The following is a 15,265-nucleotide window of genomic DNA, read 5'->3' on the forward strand; positions in this document are numbered from 1 at the left end:
TGCACTATTATAAATAACAATTAAATCAATTTTTAATTATTATATTATCAAAAATAAATTCCTCAACATCACATGCTTCAGCTAAAATTGGTAACTCTATTTTTCCTTCCTTTGTCGATTTTGCTTTTTTATCCAATAAATTATTCAATTAATCACCAATAATCAGATCACCAATTGAAGTGACAGAATAAAAATTTAGAAATCTGTCTTTTTGCTGACTTTCTTTTGCGTTAACAGGGCCTTGCACTTTTAAAATCGCATTAAAGGATCATTCAATTAAGTCACCGCTTATTTTTATGTTGCAATAACTCTCTGTGTTTTTGATAATTGAGCTACTGTAAATACGCAGTACCCATGAACATATTCCAATTGTTGATTACGCAAAAAAAAATTTCAGACAAAATTATGTCTACAGATTATCACCTGTATTTAAAAATCCTAGATGAACTACTTTTTTGTTCTGCATCTCCAAAAATATTATTAATATATTATTATGATTTATTATTATTATCTCTTTGATTTAGGCATTAAAAAAACATTAAACGAACCCTAAATATGAAGTTGCACGTCAATGTTATGTGAATATTTTTCCGTCATCATACAAATATTGTATCTCACCTAGATCTATTGTTTCAAGTTGATCGTACATGAAAACATTATCGATAATCATTTTAATGATAGCTATGCATTAATTGGCACACTTGGGCCAGATTCCGCAAACGCAATGGAGGCTGCATCCAATTTTCAAGCGATCGCCTCCTGAGATTTTATTACCGTCATCATACATTTTACTCCATTCATAAATTGCCGCATTCTTCGATGACTAAGATGTTCTGGGAATCGCCCGAGTCGTTTGAAAATGTATAGTAGCCTTGCGGGTGACCTTAAAAACTGATCTCTGCTTGTGGGACGAAGGAGAAAAACCGCGGCTACTTCGATCGATCAGGGCCGTATTCCGAATGAAAAAAAAATTGTAAAATTAAAAAAATTCCTCGATTTTTTAGTTTAAGAATTTTTTTCATTTGAAGGTAAATACGAAAATGACAGATCATTTCAAGTAAAACAAGTCCTATAATCATGGGCCCGCAAACGTATTGCTTTTGAGATACAGGGTGTTTGATTTTTCTCATAGCACTCTCTTCACAAGATATTTAACTTGAATTTGGCATATACATTCCAATTGGAAGTTTTCATCATGTGATGCTAATTTTGAAATCAAATCTACAGGGTGATGTTTTTTCTGGAACAGTGGGCGCTTCTATCCTCCAAAGTTTTTTTTTTTTGGTGGACCTCTGGTAATTTAGACTGCTACCGATTTTGGGATAAAAGATTCGAATAATTTTCTAGTAATTCTCAGGAAAATCCAAATTATTAAGAAGATCCAGTTAGTAAGCTGTGATGAATAAATAAATTATAAATTTTGTTACCCTTTTACCTAATCTATAGCGAAGATTATGAAAGATTCAATAAACTGGTAAGAAACTGCCTGTGTCTCGGAAATTAAGTGTTTGCGGGCCCATTTTTATAGGACTTTTTTTCGGCGAGTTCGTATTTTTTCTAAGCTGACGCTGACAGAACTGTGAAAATTCCGGATGTATCAGGGATATGATTTTGTTTAGGATAATTTGAAATGTATTTTGGAAATGGATTTTTTTTCTTCCTGAAAGTAATCACAATGTTTCTTGAAAGTACCTACCTACTATCGGAAGCTTAAAACTGTTCAGATGAATCCCATTCTTGTCTTATAAATTTTTTAATCGGAATAGTTATTTATAATACAAGTGCAGAAGGCATTGATATTCTTCCACGAGTTCAAAATTCAAAAACGAGCCACGAAGTGGCGAGTTTTGGAATGAACGAGTGGTAGAATGAGCCTTCTGTACGAGTATTATACATTATTTTCTCTAATTCATTGCATTTTCATTGAAATTAATGAAATATTTCCATAAATATAATTTAGTGATTTTTGCATTGAAAAATGTTGGTTGGCAGAACTGATTTCTTCAAGGCAAAGTGATGAATTGACAGATAAAGCCGTAGCGGAAAGATCGGAGTGCCAACATAGAATAATAAAATATAACCATGAAAACTGTGCGTTTCTGATATTCCCGATTCAAGGGTAGGCAGCGCCCTCTTCAGCATGCTTTTTCGGCTGAAGGTAAGATATTGTAAACAAAAATATTTTGAGTGTTATTTGTGAAGAAAGAAATATGATGGACAAAGAAAATAGTGTATTCCTCAGTTTAACTGAATATTTTCGGTATTTGGAAGCAACTCCAAATAATAGGAATGTGATAGAAGGTGAATTCATTCTAATTTAAGAATAATCGTCCATTATCTAAAAAACAAACAAAAAAAATATATTGAGAAAATGTTACACCATATTTGTAATGAATAATTGAAAAATTAATATATTTTTTGAAATAAAATTACAGTTATTCTATTTCCACTTATTTATTATTTAAATAACAACTAACCCATACACCGAAAGGTAACAAATGGGATACAGATTATATATATATATATATAAATAACAACTGTTTCGCTACACAGAAGCTTAGGATTTAACATCTATATTGCTACTCGAAATAAAGGCAAAATACAAAAATATTCAGAAATTATCTTCAGAAAAAATGGGGCTGGACAGGTTTACAATCGCACAACATATAATCATTAGTTCTTCTATTTAAGGAACCAGGTTCCACGGTAAAACATTACTCAAAATTTTTATTCTCTGGTTCACACGATGTTTGGGAACTGATGTTTCCAAAGAGTAAAGACAATACAACATAGCTCGTGTCATTCTTTAGTTTTGTAAATGTATTTTTTCCCTAATATTGAGGGATGAAACAAAATTTTCTCTTTTTATTCTTAATACTAAAATTTCAATAGTTTTCAGCATTTCGAAAGAATTCAACCCTGTCAAGCTTTTGATTTGTAGTAATATTGTCACAAATTGTCCTTATTGATAAAAGCACCTAGAGCTTCAGCAGCCAACAATTCATCAGGCCTGTGAATCATTTCCTGAAATTTCAATATCATCATTTGATTCAACTAGAATATCGCAATACTTTACCTGAGCATGAAGTTCATTTTCATCTTGATTTTGTGTCATTACTTCACAGTCAGATTTCAACTGAAAATTGTAAATATTAGATTTATTTTCATTTAAAAGGATCATTATATAATTACAATTGGTTGTTGTACAGGATCATATCTAGTTAAATTCTATCTTTCTTTCTTCTTTATGTTCTCATGAGTACCTGTAGGAAGGTTTTTTGTTGGGACTGCATTTCTTTTCAAATTTCGGCGTCTCAAGTTAGTTTTTCTCGGTCTCAAACATAAATCTGCGTGTGTCAGCTCCTTACCTGAATACTGAAAAATATTACTACACATGGAGCTCCATTGATACTGATATTTTTACAACTTACTTTGTGTATGAAAATCAGACTCTTCAAAATGCTTTGAACAAACTTTCATATATATTATAATTCCTCGAACACTAAAATATAAAAATTTAACCTGCAGAAATGCACGCCGTCAAAGCTTTCACTCCTACCGTACCTTGAGCCGATATTACAGTTTCTTCCGATAGGTGGCTTGGGGATGAACTTGAATCGCTAATATTCTCGCACGATTTTGTTCTACAAGATGTGGAAGAATGAACGGAATAACCACAGAATTAAAGAAAATTTATATCAGCACTTCTGCTACGGGTGGAATATAGACAGAACTACGCTATGTAAACAAAATACCTGTTAGTGGTCCATGGAATACGGAATATCTTTTAATCATTTAATTCAATTGCATTGCCTCTGAAAGTCATTTTGTAAAATCCATGAGTTTCTTTTCTTCTACAAGTTTTTCAAATTCTTCGGCACAGGAAATTCCATTTGCCAGACAAAAAATATATGAAAAGTTCTGTGATCGGTCATTTCATTTTGTAATTCCACTAAAAATAAACTCGTGTGTTGACACTAATCGACAATCCTTTCAAGCAGTTTTTAATGATCAATTCCCGGTACTCTCTTGAATTAAATTTTTCTCGTTTTCTCGAGGTAATTTTTTTTCAATTTAATGCTTGACTTTTATCAAATCTATTAATTATCGAAAATTTGATAATCAGGTATTTCAACTTTTTTGGATAAAGTTAACGCCATACCCGTTCATACAAAACTTTGAAAATCTATACCGGATATTTAAAAAAAAATTGTAGATCATTGGTGACAACATAGAAGTTAATCATGAACCAATTATTTACATATTTATTTTCATTCTGAATAGGAGCCTGCAGTGAAGTTGAATGTTCTTCCCTATTAGTGTAATCGCCCTTTAAACAAATTTACACAGAATTAATTGACTTTGTTTTTTTTAATTAGCTTCGTATTGAGATCGAACGATATTTCAAATTTCTGAGTCCATCGCTGTCCACTCCTGGCTCAGATCTGAAAAGGGCCCGAGGTGGGAGTTACCTGTCTGTTGAATGCGAACCTGGGTGCTTATGAGTCATCCGAAATCGGAAATGCCTGGCATACCTCGGATACGGTATATCTTGAACACGAATGCCACTTTCTCGGCTGTAGGTCGACCCATTCTAAGCTTACATAACTTGCCGAAATGTTACTATCGCTCTCCTGCACTATCAAACTCTTGGAAATTCCTGCATTTATTTCGAAATGGCACTTACATACTTTACCTTCAAACTAAATCTTTACAGTTGAATAATTTCCTATTCAATTCATGGTTTCTTGAATTTGCTGCAGGTGCTCAATACCTTCCTTTCGGAGCAAGTATAGTTGAAGTAAATGACTTGTAGCAAATATTTTTATTTTGCTTCTTTGATACAAAGAACTCAAAGAAGTGTCTTTGGTATTACAATTTTGTGATTGCAAGTTCAAAATAAAATTTCATGCACTGGCGCATCCACCATTTCGTTTACGACAGATTCATTAACCATTATCATCATAGATTTTAATTGAGTGCATTCGATAACTGAAAATATTTTCACGTATGAATAAATAAATAAATAATAACTTTTTTTCAAGGAATCCTCACGATAACAGAGATCAAATGAAATAGACGTCACAAAAAAATATAGCTACAAGAGTTTAGTAGCTACAAGAGTTTAGTAGCTTCAAAGTATTCGCTCAGCGTATATGGCTCAATATTTATAAGAAAGTTTTTCAGTCTTTTTTTGAACACATTCAGGTTACATGAAATTCTTAAATTACTAGGAAGTGCATTGAACAATTTTATGCACATGTAAGATGGATGTTTTTCCGTCACTGATAATCTGTGAATTGGATAGTGTAGCTTTTCTGATCTGGTTCTATAATTATGATGAGTTGTATGTACTTCAAACACTTCTCTATGTTTGAAAAAAAATACTAAACACTCAAATATATATAAAGCGTACAGAGTTAAAATACCGTTCTTTTTGAACACCCCTCTACAAGACTCTCTAAATGACATATGATACATAATCCTAACAATTTTTTTTTTTGAACTCTGAAAATTACATCTACCGCAGAACTACTGCCCCAGAAAATTATTCCATACCTCATAATCGACTCAGCATTTGCGAAATATACAATCATTAATTCTTTTTCACTTATATACTTTGACAATGTTCTTATGCCAAAACTAATCTTACTGAGTTTAATTGAGAATAAAAACAATCATTATCCCTACTTGAACCTATCAATATCAGTGTATGCGAGGAAACTCCCTCGCAGTCGTCTTTTTCATTCCCCGCCAAGGGGAACATATTTAAATTAAATATCAGAAGGTTAGAGCTCGGTCGTGTCCGGTCCTTGTCGTGTCTCTGATTCTCTTTCATGCGATCCCTTCGATTCTTGGACCTGCTTGTCGCATCCTAGGAATTTTCTCATCGTCCCTGCTGTACCTAGAATAACAGCTTTTTGTATTATAATTATGATTGTCGATTTCAAATTATTCAATCGAATTACATACTGCGCACTCTCCTAAAGGTTTCCCAATAAGGGGTTTCATTTCGATATAAAAAAGAGTGAATCAATGGATGTTCATTTCATTTTGAAGATGAAGTTATGCTGTTAACGATGGAAAACGATAATAGCCAAAGATGATCAATTTGCACATTTAAAGCTGTATGTCACGAATTCCATCTTTAAAGTCTTGAATGGCCTAAAGAAGAAAGTGTTAAATCACAAGGTTTCGGTGGTCAATTGTGTTAGATACCTAATCGAGAAATAAATACGACTTGGGAACTTCTTTAGCAAAATTGCGGAAGTTTCGTTGCTTGTGTGGCACGTAGTGCATTCTTGTTGAAAATAAACGGCGTCCACATCAATGTCTTCCATAAGTAATCCGGCCATAAAAGATCATAAATCCTAATTGCTAAGATTGACGAGGAATCGACAAACCTGGATTTTCGTCAATATTACGGGCTACAGCAGCAATATTCTAAGTTGTTCTTGAGCGACGCACACGATTTCGATTCTTCTCATCACTAACTTGTCCCAACAGCTCAAATTTTTCACCAGTTCCACAATTGCCGACTGAAACGTTGCTTAACAACGTCCTAAGAGTGTTAATTTTGTGAACTATAACTGCTATGTCAAATGTCAAAAGATGACAACTTCATAAGTGACAGCTGCCCACCCAGATAGCGGGCTATTCAAAATTAAACATCTTATTGGAAAACTCTTAATATCTCAAACAATTCAAAAAAAGATGAATTATTTTTATTGATTCAAAATGGGGTGAATTCAATCGGTAGATTAATAATTACTGGGTAAACTATCATTTGATTTGGGAAACGTGGAATCAATGAAAGGAATTAAACCATTTGCGGGTTGAATTTCTATGTTTTTCAACTCTAGGTAATCTGAAATATCGATAATCAATTACAGTGAAACTTCGAGTATTAACGATTCTAGGAACACAACGTATTTCGATTCGAAATAGCGTTATTGTTTGGTTCTTGTTGTGAGGTCGATGAGACTGTGAATTATAGGAATCAATGCCACGACGATAATCCCATTCTTGATTAACTAGAAAATTCTAATTCAAGGTTGCCAACTGGCTGGCAACAACCCAAACCGTCGTCTTTGACAAATGGCGTTCGAAAAGTTCATCTCTACCGTATTACTCAATAGTTTTTCCGATGTCGAGGTACAGGAACAAGAAGATGGAAATAAGAAAATATATTTAGAAAGGCGATTATGTAGTTTCCGAGTGACTTGCGAAAACTAGAGTGGCGACACTGGAGCACTGGGATTACCAATCTATAACGCGACCGTTCTATTTTAGATGGAGAACTTGAGCATATCTTAATCTGCAGGTTAATTTGTAAGGGTTAGGAAATTATCGGAGTTTAAAGGTGTGAATTATATACCAGCGATTTTTTTCTGCGAAATTATCGACATCGAAATTTGGGGGAATGTCAGATATTATCAGAAATACGAGGAAAATTCACTCTTCAGAAATGAAAATAACCATTATTATAAAAGAAATGTGACCAATAAATAACTATATTACATATAGAATAACCAATGATTACTCGATAATTTCATCAATTTGGAATTAAACAAACGAAATTATATCAAGTCGTAGCAAAGTGGATACCTTGAAAAAAAAATCCAAATTTAACACTATGGTTTACTACGAAAATCCCAAACCACCTGCTAAATGAAGCAGGTAACAAAATGACAAAAAGGATCTCGGGACTTGAACCCAGGTCAACCGCGTCCAAGGTTTTTACGCTAAGCCTTGACTATTGCTTTTCAAGAGGAAGATTAGGATGAATGATGATAATATGTATATATTCAGAAATTCGAAACTATAAGTGCTAGAAATCTGCGGTAAAAATATTATTATTCATGAAAATCATACCGAAAGATGTTTTCAGTATCAGTTATGTATTGTTGAGTTTTCAAAGAATTAATTTTTTTGATTTGAAAATTCACGGATCGTATTTTCAACCTAGGAAAAGTATTCGGTATACCAATTTATTTTTGTACCATATTTTATGCAAAAATTTCCTGTAGTTTTCCCGCAAAATAGGCTTTTTGATTTTTAATGGAGTTCTAGTGAGCACTCCAGACTTCTAATATCTACATTTCTAATAATCTTATCATTTATTCATTTAACGAGCATGATGCAAAAAAATATCGCTTGAGTCAAGACCGCAATTTATTATAATTTAATTTAATATAATGTTATTCGAATTTTGAGTTGTTATAGATTCAAATAAAAATGAGGTAAGCACTGGCGTAAAGGCAGGAGCTTTTGGGCGTTCATTTATTCATGCGTCAATTTTGCCCTCGAAGACCACAGAACTGTATATGTTTACCAAGCTCCCGCAGCTTCTTGCTAGTCACTATCGATGTGTTTGGCCTGGCGTTGTCCTGATGGAACACAGAAGCTGGTTGCTTCTGGGCGAATGCTTCCTTCAGACGGTCCGATTGTTAACAGAACAGTTCTGAGTTAACAGTTCTGCCGCAGGAAAACAGCTCATGGTAGATAATTCCCTGGCTATTCCACCAAACACAAACCAAAACCTTCCTGGCCGTCAATCTTAGCTTAGCCACCGTTTCCGCCGACTCACCTCGTTTCGACCACGACCGTTTTCGCTGGACGTTGTCGTAAGTGATCCACTTTTCATCACCAGTCAACAACGGCAGTCAAATATGGGTCGATTTTATTGTGATTCAGCTGCTATTCGCATATGGAAATTCGATCCATGAGGATTTTTGCGTTAAATCGTGTGGTACCCATGCATCGAGCTTTTCTTGAGACCAGCCTTATACAAATGGTTCCAAGCAGGTTTTTGTGTAATCTTTAGCTCTTGGGCAATCGAAACAGTGCTTACATGACAATGTCAATGTTTTTATTGACATTTACGACAATTGGCTATCTAGAGCGTGGTGCATCTTTTGACATTGAAATTACCGGAACGGAATCGTCGAAACCAAAATTGCGCGTGATTGGCTGTCACATTATCAGGACCATGAACACTATTTACATTTTCTACCGCATGGCGTGCATTTTCACCTTTTTTGAAGGAAAACTATAAAATATAGGGTAATTTCTCTTTGCTAGTGATCTTTGACGCGCATTCAAAGTAAACTGAGTCAACTAATCACAAAACTGTCGCAAAAGTTTTTGTAGTACGTAATCTTATCTTTTTAACGCCTTCTAGTGGAACCCAAATGAACTCATACAACGCGAGATATTGGAAAAATAATGGATTTCTTTTCACTACCTGCCACTTTATATTCTCTTATAATTATATTCAGACGTTAAAATCCATTATTTCTTTTAATCTTATATTTGCATCGCTTTTTAATTATAAGTGCAAGTGTCAAGAGCGCAAAAGGAATAAAGTCTAGGAAGAAGACGCGGATTCAATTACAATAAACCTACTAGATTTCGACGCGGCGTTGAAATATTAACGAACCTTCTCGGCGAATTTCTCAACAAACAATAACGCACATGGGCGCGCATATCGCCACGGCCCGTCTAATGGGACCTCGTGTAAGCAAGACTTGACATATAAATAAGCCGGTTCGAGTATCATCAAAAGTACAACGTAATTAATCGTCTCGGTGGACGTTTTCCGCGATTTTTTTCTTGTTGCGAAGTAGTCGCGAGCGCTGTCTCGCCATCTTTATTGCCCAGACTTCCGGTTCGGATGCCCAGGCATGCCTCCTGTGTCTTATCTTGCCCGAATTAACTCGACGACGTTCTGGAGGCGCCACCGGGCGTTGGTTTTGTTCTCTTCTGATGTGCGAAAATAAAAATGGGAAAGGCGTCGATTTCGCTAGACGCCGATACGGACGGTATTAACAGAAGGCGCCCTAGCAGGGACAACTTGATTCTGAAACTCCCGCAGGATTGTTGGAAGATCCTGCGGACTGAAATTTGTTCGACATATTATGTTTCGTCTGGACGTGTGTTCATTAGTAAGAAAATCCAAGGGACTTATTATTTTCTCAAAATCGGCAGAATATTTTTTTAATCTGTAAACGGCGTTTTGTACAAGTCAATTTTCACGAGATGCGGCTGGGTCAACTTTTTTTCTCAAGAACAACCTTTTTTACTGTGCCATAGATGAATTCATTATAATTTTTTTTTCCAAATATCGTTTTTGTATTTTATGGAAGCGTGTTTTTTGTTTATTCTATTCCATTCATTTTTTTTCTATATTGTGACAGTATGCCTTGTTCTTGGAGGAAAAGAAATGACTTTGTTTTTTTAAAATCAAGGATGATTTGTAACCAACTATTTCTCAACTCAACAAGTAATATATTCGATATATATAAGAAATAATATATTCTAATAACAATAAACAATTTCTGTAATAGCAAACGAAACATTTGATATCAAATACAGGGTGATTCACCGCGATGGCCTAATAGACGTTTATATGCTGAAAATTTGCATATAGGGTTTGAGTCAAAAATTTTCCCTCTCTTAACTGAAAACTGGGTACTACTTTCTTATTTTAAATGCCACACCCAGTATATTCATCAAAAGTGGTATGGCAATGGCTCCCAAGTGCCACTTTTTTAGTGTTGGTGCCCATCCAAAATGGTATGCAGATGATGGGCTTAATAAAACTTTTATCGTGTTGATCACGTTGTCAATGATTTGTGTATTGAATTTCAAACACAATTCCAATACACCCAGAGATTTCAAACTGAATAAACAACTGCCAGGTGATCCCCAAACCCCACAAGAGTATATAATTATGTAAACTTGGTCACAAAGCACGAAACTTTAAAAAAATCACGTTTTTCAGAATGCTCAGAATTTTCAGTGTGAATGACAAATTTTATATTTCCATCCTTGAATTGTCTAAATTCAAATTGCTGAAAAAAGAACCTACTCACAATTTTGTATTATTACTTCTAATGTTTCTTATTTCTTGACCGTTTCATGTTTGTCTCATTTTTTTCGATGATTCTGCGTTTCTATGAATTCTAATGTTCGTGATATCCGCAAGTTTCCGGTTTCCGTTTCCAAAATCTGACTTTTTGTCCGAATCTAAACGACGGCATAAAACTCGAAACGCGAATGCAAAACAATAATCAGAAATGATATAAATAAATTCGTGTTAAAGTGCAAACTTAAAGCCAACGAGATCTAAATAAAGACTCCTGTGGGCGATCGACCAAAATTTCCTCTAGCAAGGATCATTCTTCGACTAGCTGAGCCTCGGGTTACGTCGCTCTGCTTTTAATTTTTTTTTTCAATCGAACGAACGAACTACGATCGTAGTAAACAAAACGATTTTCGAAAATCAGTACCTGTACTGTTATTAATTGTTGAAATTTTTCGCCTTTAGTTTTATTTGTTGTTGTGTTGTTATTTCTTCCTTTTGCTTTTCCTTCTCGAGTATTAAGATGGCCTACCTAGATCAGAGAGAAATTGCGAATTTCCTAGCTCAGGAGCTATTTTATCAACAGGTCAGTTTTGTGTGTAATACCCACCTATTTCCGTTTCTCTTCAAGTTGTGTTTTTTTTTTTTTCGTTTTGTATTCTTTAATCTTGTTCATCAATTATGAGTTTGTTTTCGTCCCTTTGTTCCGCCTAACAATTTAAACACATAAACGGATTTTTAATAATATTTTAAAATTTTCAATCTTTGAAAATCAAATGTTACCACTATTCAAAATAATTCATCCGGCTCATTCTTCAACCGTTACGATTTATTAAATAATAATTTCATTCAAAAATAATCGATCTTTGGAGATTTTCAAATTTTACGTTTCAGGTATTGTAGAAATTCTGGAGTACTAATCAGAAAGTTCATTTTTTCATATTTCTTTAGAAAATAAACAAAATAACCAGTTACATATACAATCTTTGTATAAAGATTACTTATACAATATATTAGGTAGTTATTGTATATAAATTAGAGCTTGGATTAAAGTAATAGTACAATAATCATAAAAAGCATATCTCATTATTGCAATTAAAAAAATAATATTGTAACGGTGTATTGAAAACACCGAATCTATAATATCATGAATTGATTTTATATCGCTACCATTTTTCAGGTTTAGTACTCAATTTTTACAGTTCCAAAGACGTGAAATCTTTTATTTTTTTATGGTAATGCAATTTTTTTTATTTTACCTTGATATACGATTGATTTAATCGTCTAAATACTTTGAACTTTAACTTAGGGTTGCAGTAACCACACTCTTGTTCAAGGAATCTTTATTCGTCTTTAATGCTGTTCCAACGACAATGTTGTCATCTTCATTAACTACTGAATGTAATTTGTGTTTAACGCCGTTTAGACAACGGTCATGTCATCTTTGGAAAGTGGAGGTTACTTTATCCTTGTTTCGACAACAATGTTGCCAAAGAATTGCAACACAAACGAAGGCTCTGTGGACAAGAGGTGTAGAATTCAACCTTTGCTATAATACTGAGTGTACTATTAAATGTTTTATATTATAATTTTTAAATGATTGGTTATTTTCACGGCAAATTAGTAAAATCGGCAAAGACCAAAACATTTAACGAACCTGTAAAACCCAATGTTCCATTTGCCCTTGCTCCAGTTATGTGCAGTAGGTTAGCATTTTAGTTATTCCAAACGCTGGAAATGTTAGAGCAGAGTACTCATTCTGATAGTTTACAACAACTTCTCTAAATGGTATATTAGTTCTCAATTCGTTTTCAATGACTATTGTGGGTGTTTTATGGCTCTCTAATGAGCTTGAAGAAAATATGTTCTTATGAAATCATGAAAATGTCAAGTTTGAAATATTGCGGTAACGAGTAAGTTATAAAGAAATACCTAATTGAGTCAATGAATGCTACATGTTTTCATTACATTTATACATATTCTGGGTGAAGGTATATATCATCAAATTTCAACAAATTGAAACATAAATTTTTCGATTTGAATTTTGTTTTCATATTCAATTGTAACAATTTGTTTCAAGCGAACAGGAAAACAAGTACAATCGGTCTTGTAGATTCTCGAGCTGAAAAAAATATGTAGATTTCTTGTCTACTACAATTTTTGTGAATGACAGTTACATGGAATTATTTTGAAATTTTATTTATAAATTTTTTTATTGCAGTTCATATCTTTGGAAGGCCTGAACTCAGGGGTACCCACCCGCACCACGCCAACTTTAACTCCTACAACCCTAAGGAATATAGAGCAAACCTTCCTTGAATTGCAAACTAAGCCTGAAACCCACGAGAACGAAGCCGGTTTTGTTCCGCCAATGGTTCAATCTATAGGTAAGGAAAATCAGACACTGTAAGGGGTAGTAAATTCTAAAACAAGTTGCAGAAGGGGCTCTTATTCCAACACGAATGCGAAATTAGAGTGTTGGAATTGGATATTTTCTCTATTTCAGTCAAGTTTTTTGAAATATTGTCGAAGTTCAATGAAAAATTCAGAATCTAAAATCCTAGTGACTTTTGTATTGTGTCTTGGAAGTAGGTGTGACTGTAACCAAAATTGACAGATTACGCAATTTGAATTTGAATCGTACGTTTCGAATTTTAGAAGAATTTATAATCACGCATTAAATTCGTGAATTATGTCGGACGAAATCGATTTAACACCACCAGAATTAAGAGAATAAGGTTGCAAATCATTTCTTTATATTCAAATTATATTAAATTGACCATTGAAATGTCTTAAAAATGATAGGATCGGAAGTCAGTGTAGACAACCACAAAACGAAAAATATAACTGAAAATCATGCTGTAATGAACTCATTACAGCATTATTTTAGGACTAATGAACTCTCATTACGATACTGAAATAGAGAAATTTTTATCCGTCTTCCAGAGGAAAATTGAAACCATGTATTGCAATGATGATGCTAAATACAGGAATTGCAGGATTTTCCTGAATTGGTGGTTCAAAAGAAAATGGGAGATCCTTAAGATAATTTTAAGAAAAAAAAGGCCTTTAAATATGGGCCCGCAAACGTTTTGTTTTCGAGATTAAGCGTGTTTCTTGTAGTCTTTAGTACTTTTTTCTATGATGTTACCAGTTTATCGAATCTCTATTAACTTCCCTTCGGATTGGGTTATTAGTATCAAAACTGATAATTAATTTATTCATCACAACTTACTAACTAACTTTTTAAAATATGTAATTTGGAGTTTCCTGAGGATTACTAGAGAATTGTTTTTAATATTTTTCTCGAAATCGGTAGCAAATACGACAAAACTACAAGGAACTGAAAAGTGTAGTACTGGATCAAATTATTTTTTCACATTTTTCTAAACTACCAGTGGTTCTGTCCAGTGGCGTACCCAGACATAAGCCTTGGGGAGGATAAAGAAAAAAATTTTCAAATTTTCCTTCTTTTGGAGAAGTTTTCCAAAGAAGTTTGCTTACTCATATTAAGATTGTGATATATAAGGTTGTTACATATAATGGATATTCCTCCTGGGGAGATATATCCCCCTTATCTTTGGGTACGCCACTGGTTCTGTCCCAGAAAAATTATCACCTTATACCTATATTACATTCATACTTAGCATATCACATAATGAAAACTTTAAATTGGAATATTTCTGCAAAATTCAACTTCAATATCTTGTTGAAGGAAAGGTGCTATGAGAAGAAAACTTGAAAAAATCAAAATTCAACACCATGTATGTCGAAAACAAAGCGTTTGTAGGACCATAATTATAAGCCTTTTTTTTCTTAAATTGATCCGATGAACGAAAATTTCCTCGTTCAAATCCATCATTCAGGAAATGAATTTTCGTACCGTTTCACTGTTTCGAAGTTGTTAATGGTGTAACAATAAACAACTAGTTCTCTTAATATTCAAGAGCTCAAAGTTCACAAATGCATTTTATCTAAAAAAAAATAATCAGACAGGGTGACAATATGCAATAAATAATCACTTATGAGTACCGTGTATTCCAGCCTCAGAGTAATGAACATAGATAGAATGAGCATATGTCATTTTCAGTAAGCATATTTTGTCCCCAAGATGGACTATCAAATTTGACATGAAGCGCGCGGAAATGAAAACATATCAGTGATACGATATTTCACTCAATTCGCGAGTTTCTCCTCAAAGAACGCATTTTATATGCCCCATAGTGAATCAACGTTTCATATTAACTCAAAATATATTGAAATAAATACCTAAATATATCAGAAATTCAGAAAACAAACTTGAAGCGCGCCAAACGACGTGAAACAACCGATGACACTAGGAGAGCAAAAGTTGCCAAACCTTGGATTTCAGCAGGTAGATACAGACAATAGTAAATA

At 33.7% G+C, this 15,265-nt stretch overlaps 1 protein-coding gene and 1 long non-coding RNA gene across 6 annotated transcripts in view; one reads left to right on the forward strand and one right to left on the reverse strand.

Moving 5' to 3' along the window:
* The window catches only part of LOC123671713 (transcription factor kayak), a 103,859-nt gene that overhangs the window by 82,781 nt on the left and 5,813 nt on the right, over positions 1-15,265 (forward strand). For 4 of the 5 annotated variants that reach the window (XM_045605700.1, XM_045605701.1, XM_045605703.1 and 1 more), the window contains one exon: positions 13,089-13,254. In XM_045605700.1, the coding sequence (XP_045461656.1) occupies positions 13,089-13,254 (166 nt within the window). Of the gene's footprint in view, positions 1-11,178; positions 11,454-13,088; positions 13,255-15,265 lie in introns of those variants that run through there. The other variant, XM_045605702.1, reaches the window with a different exon arrangement.
* LOC123671715 lies at positions 2,451-3,559 on the reverse strand. The gene is made up of 4 exons (XR_006746161.1): positions 3,432-3,559; positions 3,193-3,375; positions 3,077-3,136; positions 2,451-3,024 (listed from the first exon to the last, which is right to left on the reverse strand). It is a non-coding gene; the product is annotated as an uncharacterized LOC123671715 (long non-coding RNA).

Source organism: Harmonia axyridis, chromosome 1 (assembly GCF_914767665.1).
Source record: "Harmonia axyridis chromosome 1, icHarAxyr1.1, whole genome shotgun sequence".
In the NCBI taxonomy this organism is placed as follows: domain Eukaryota; kingdom Metazoa; phylum Arthropoda; class Insecta; order Coleoptera; family Coccinellidae; genus Harmonia; species Harmonia axyridis.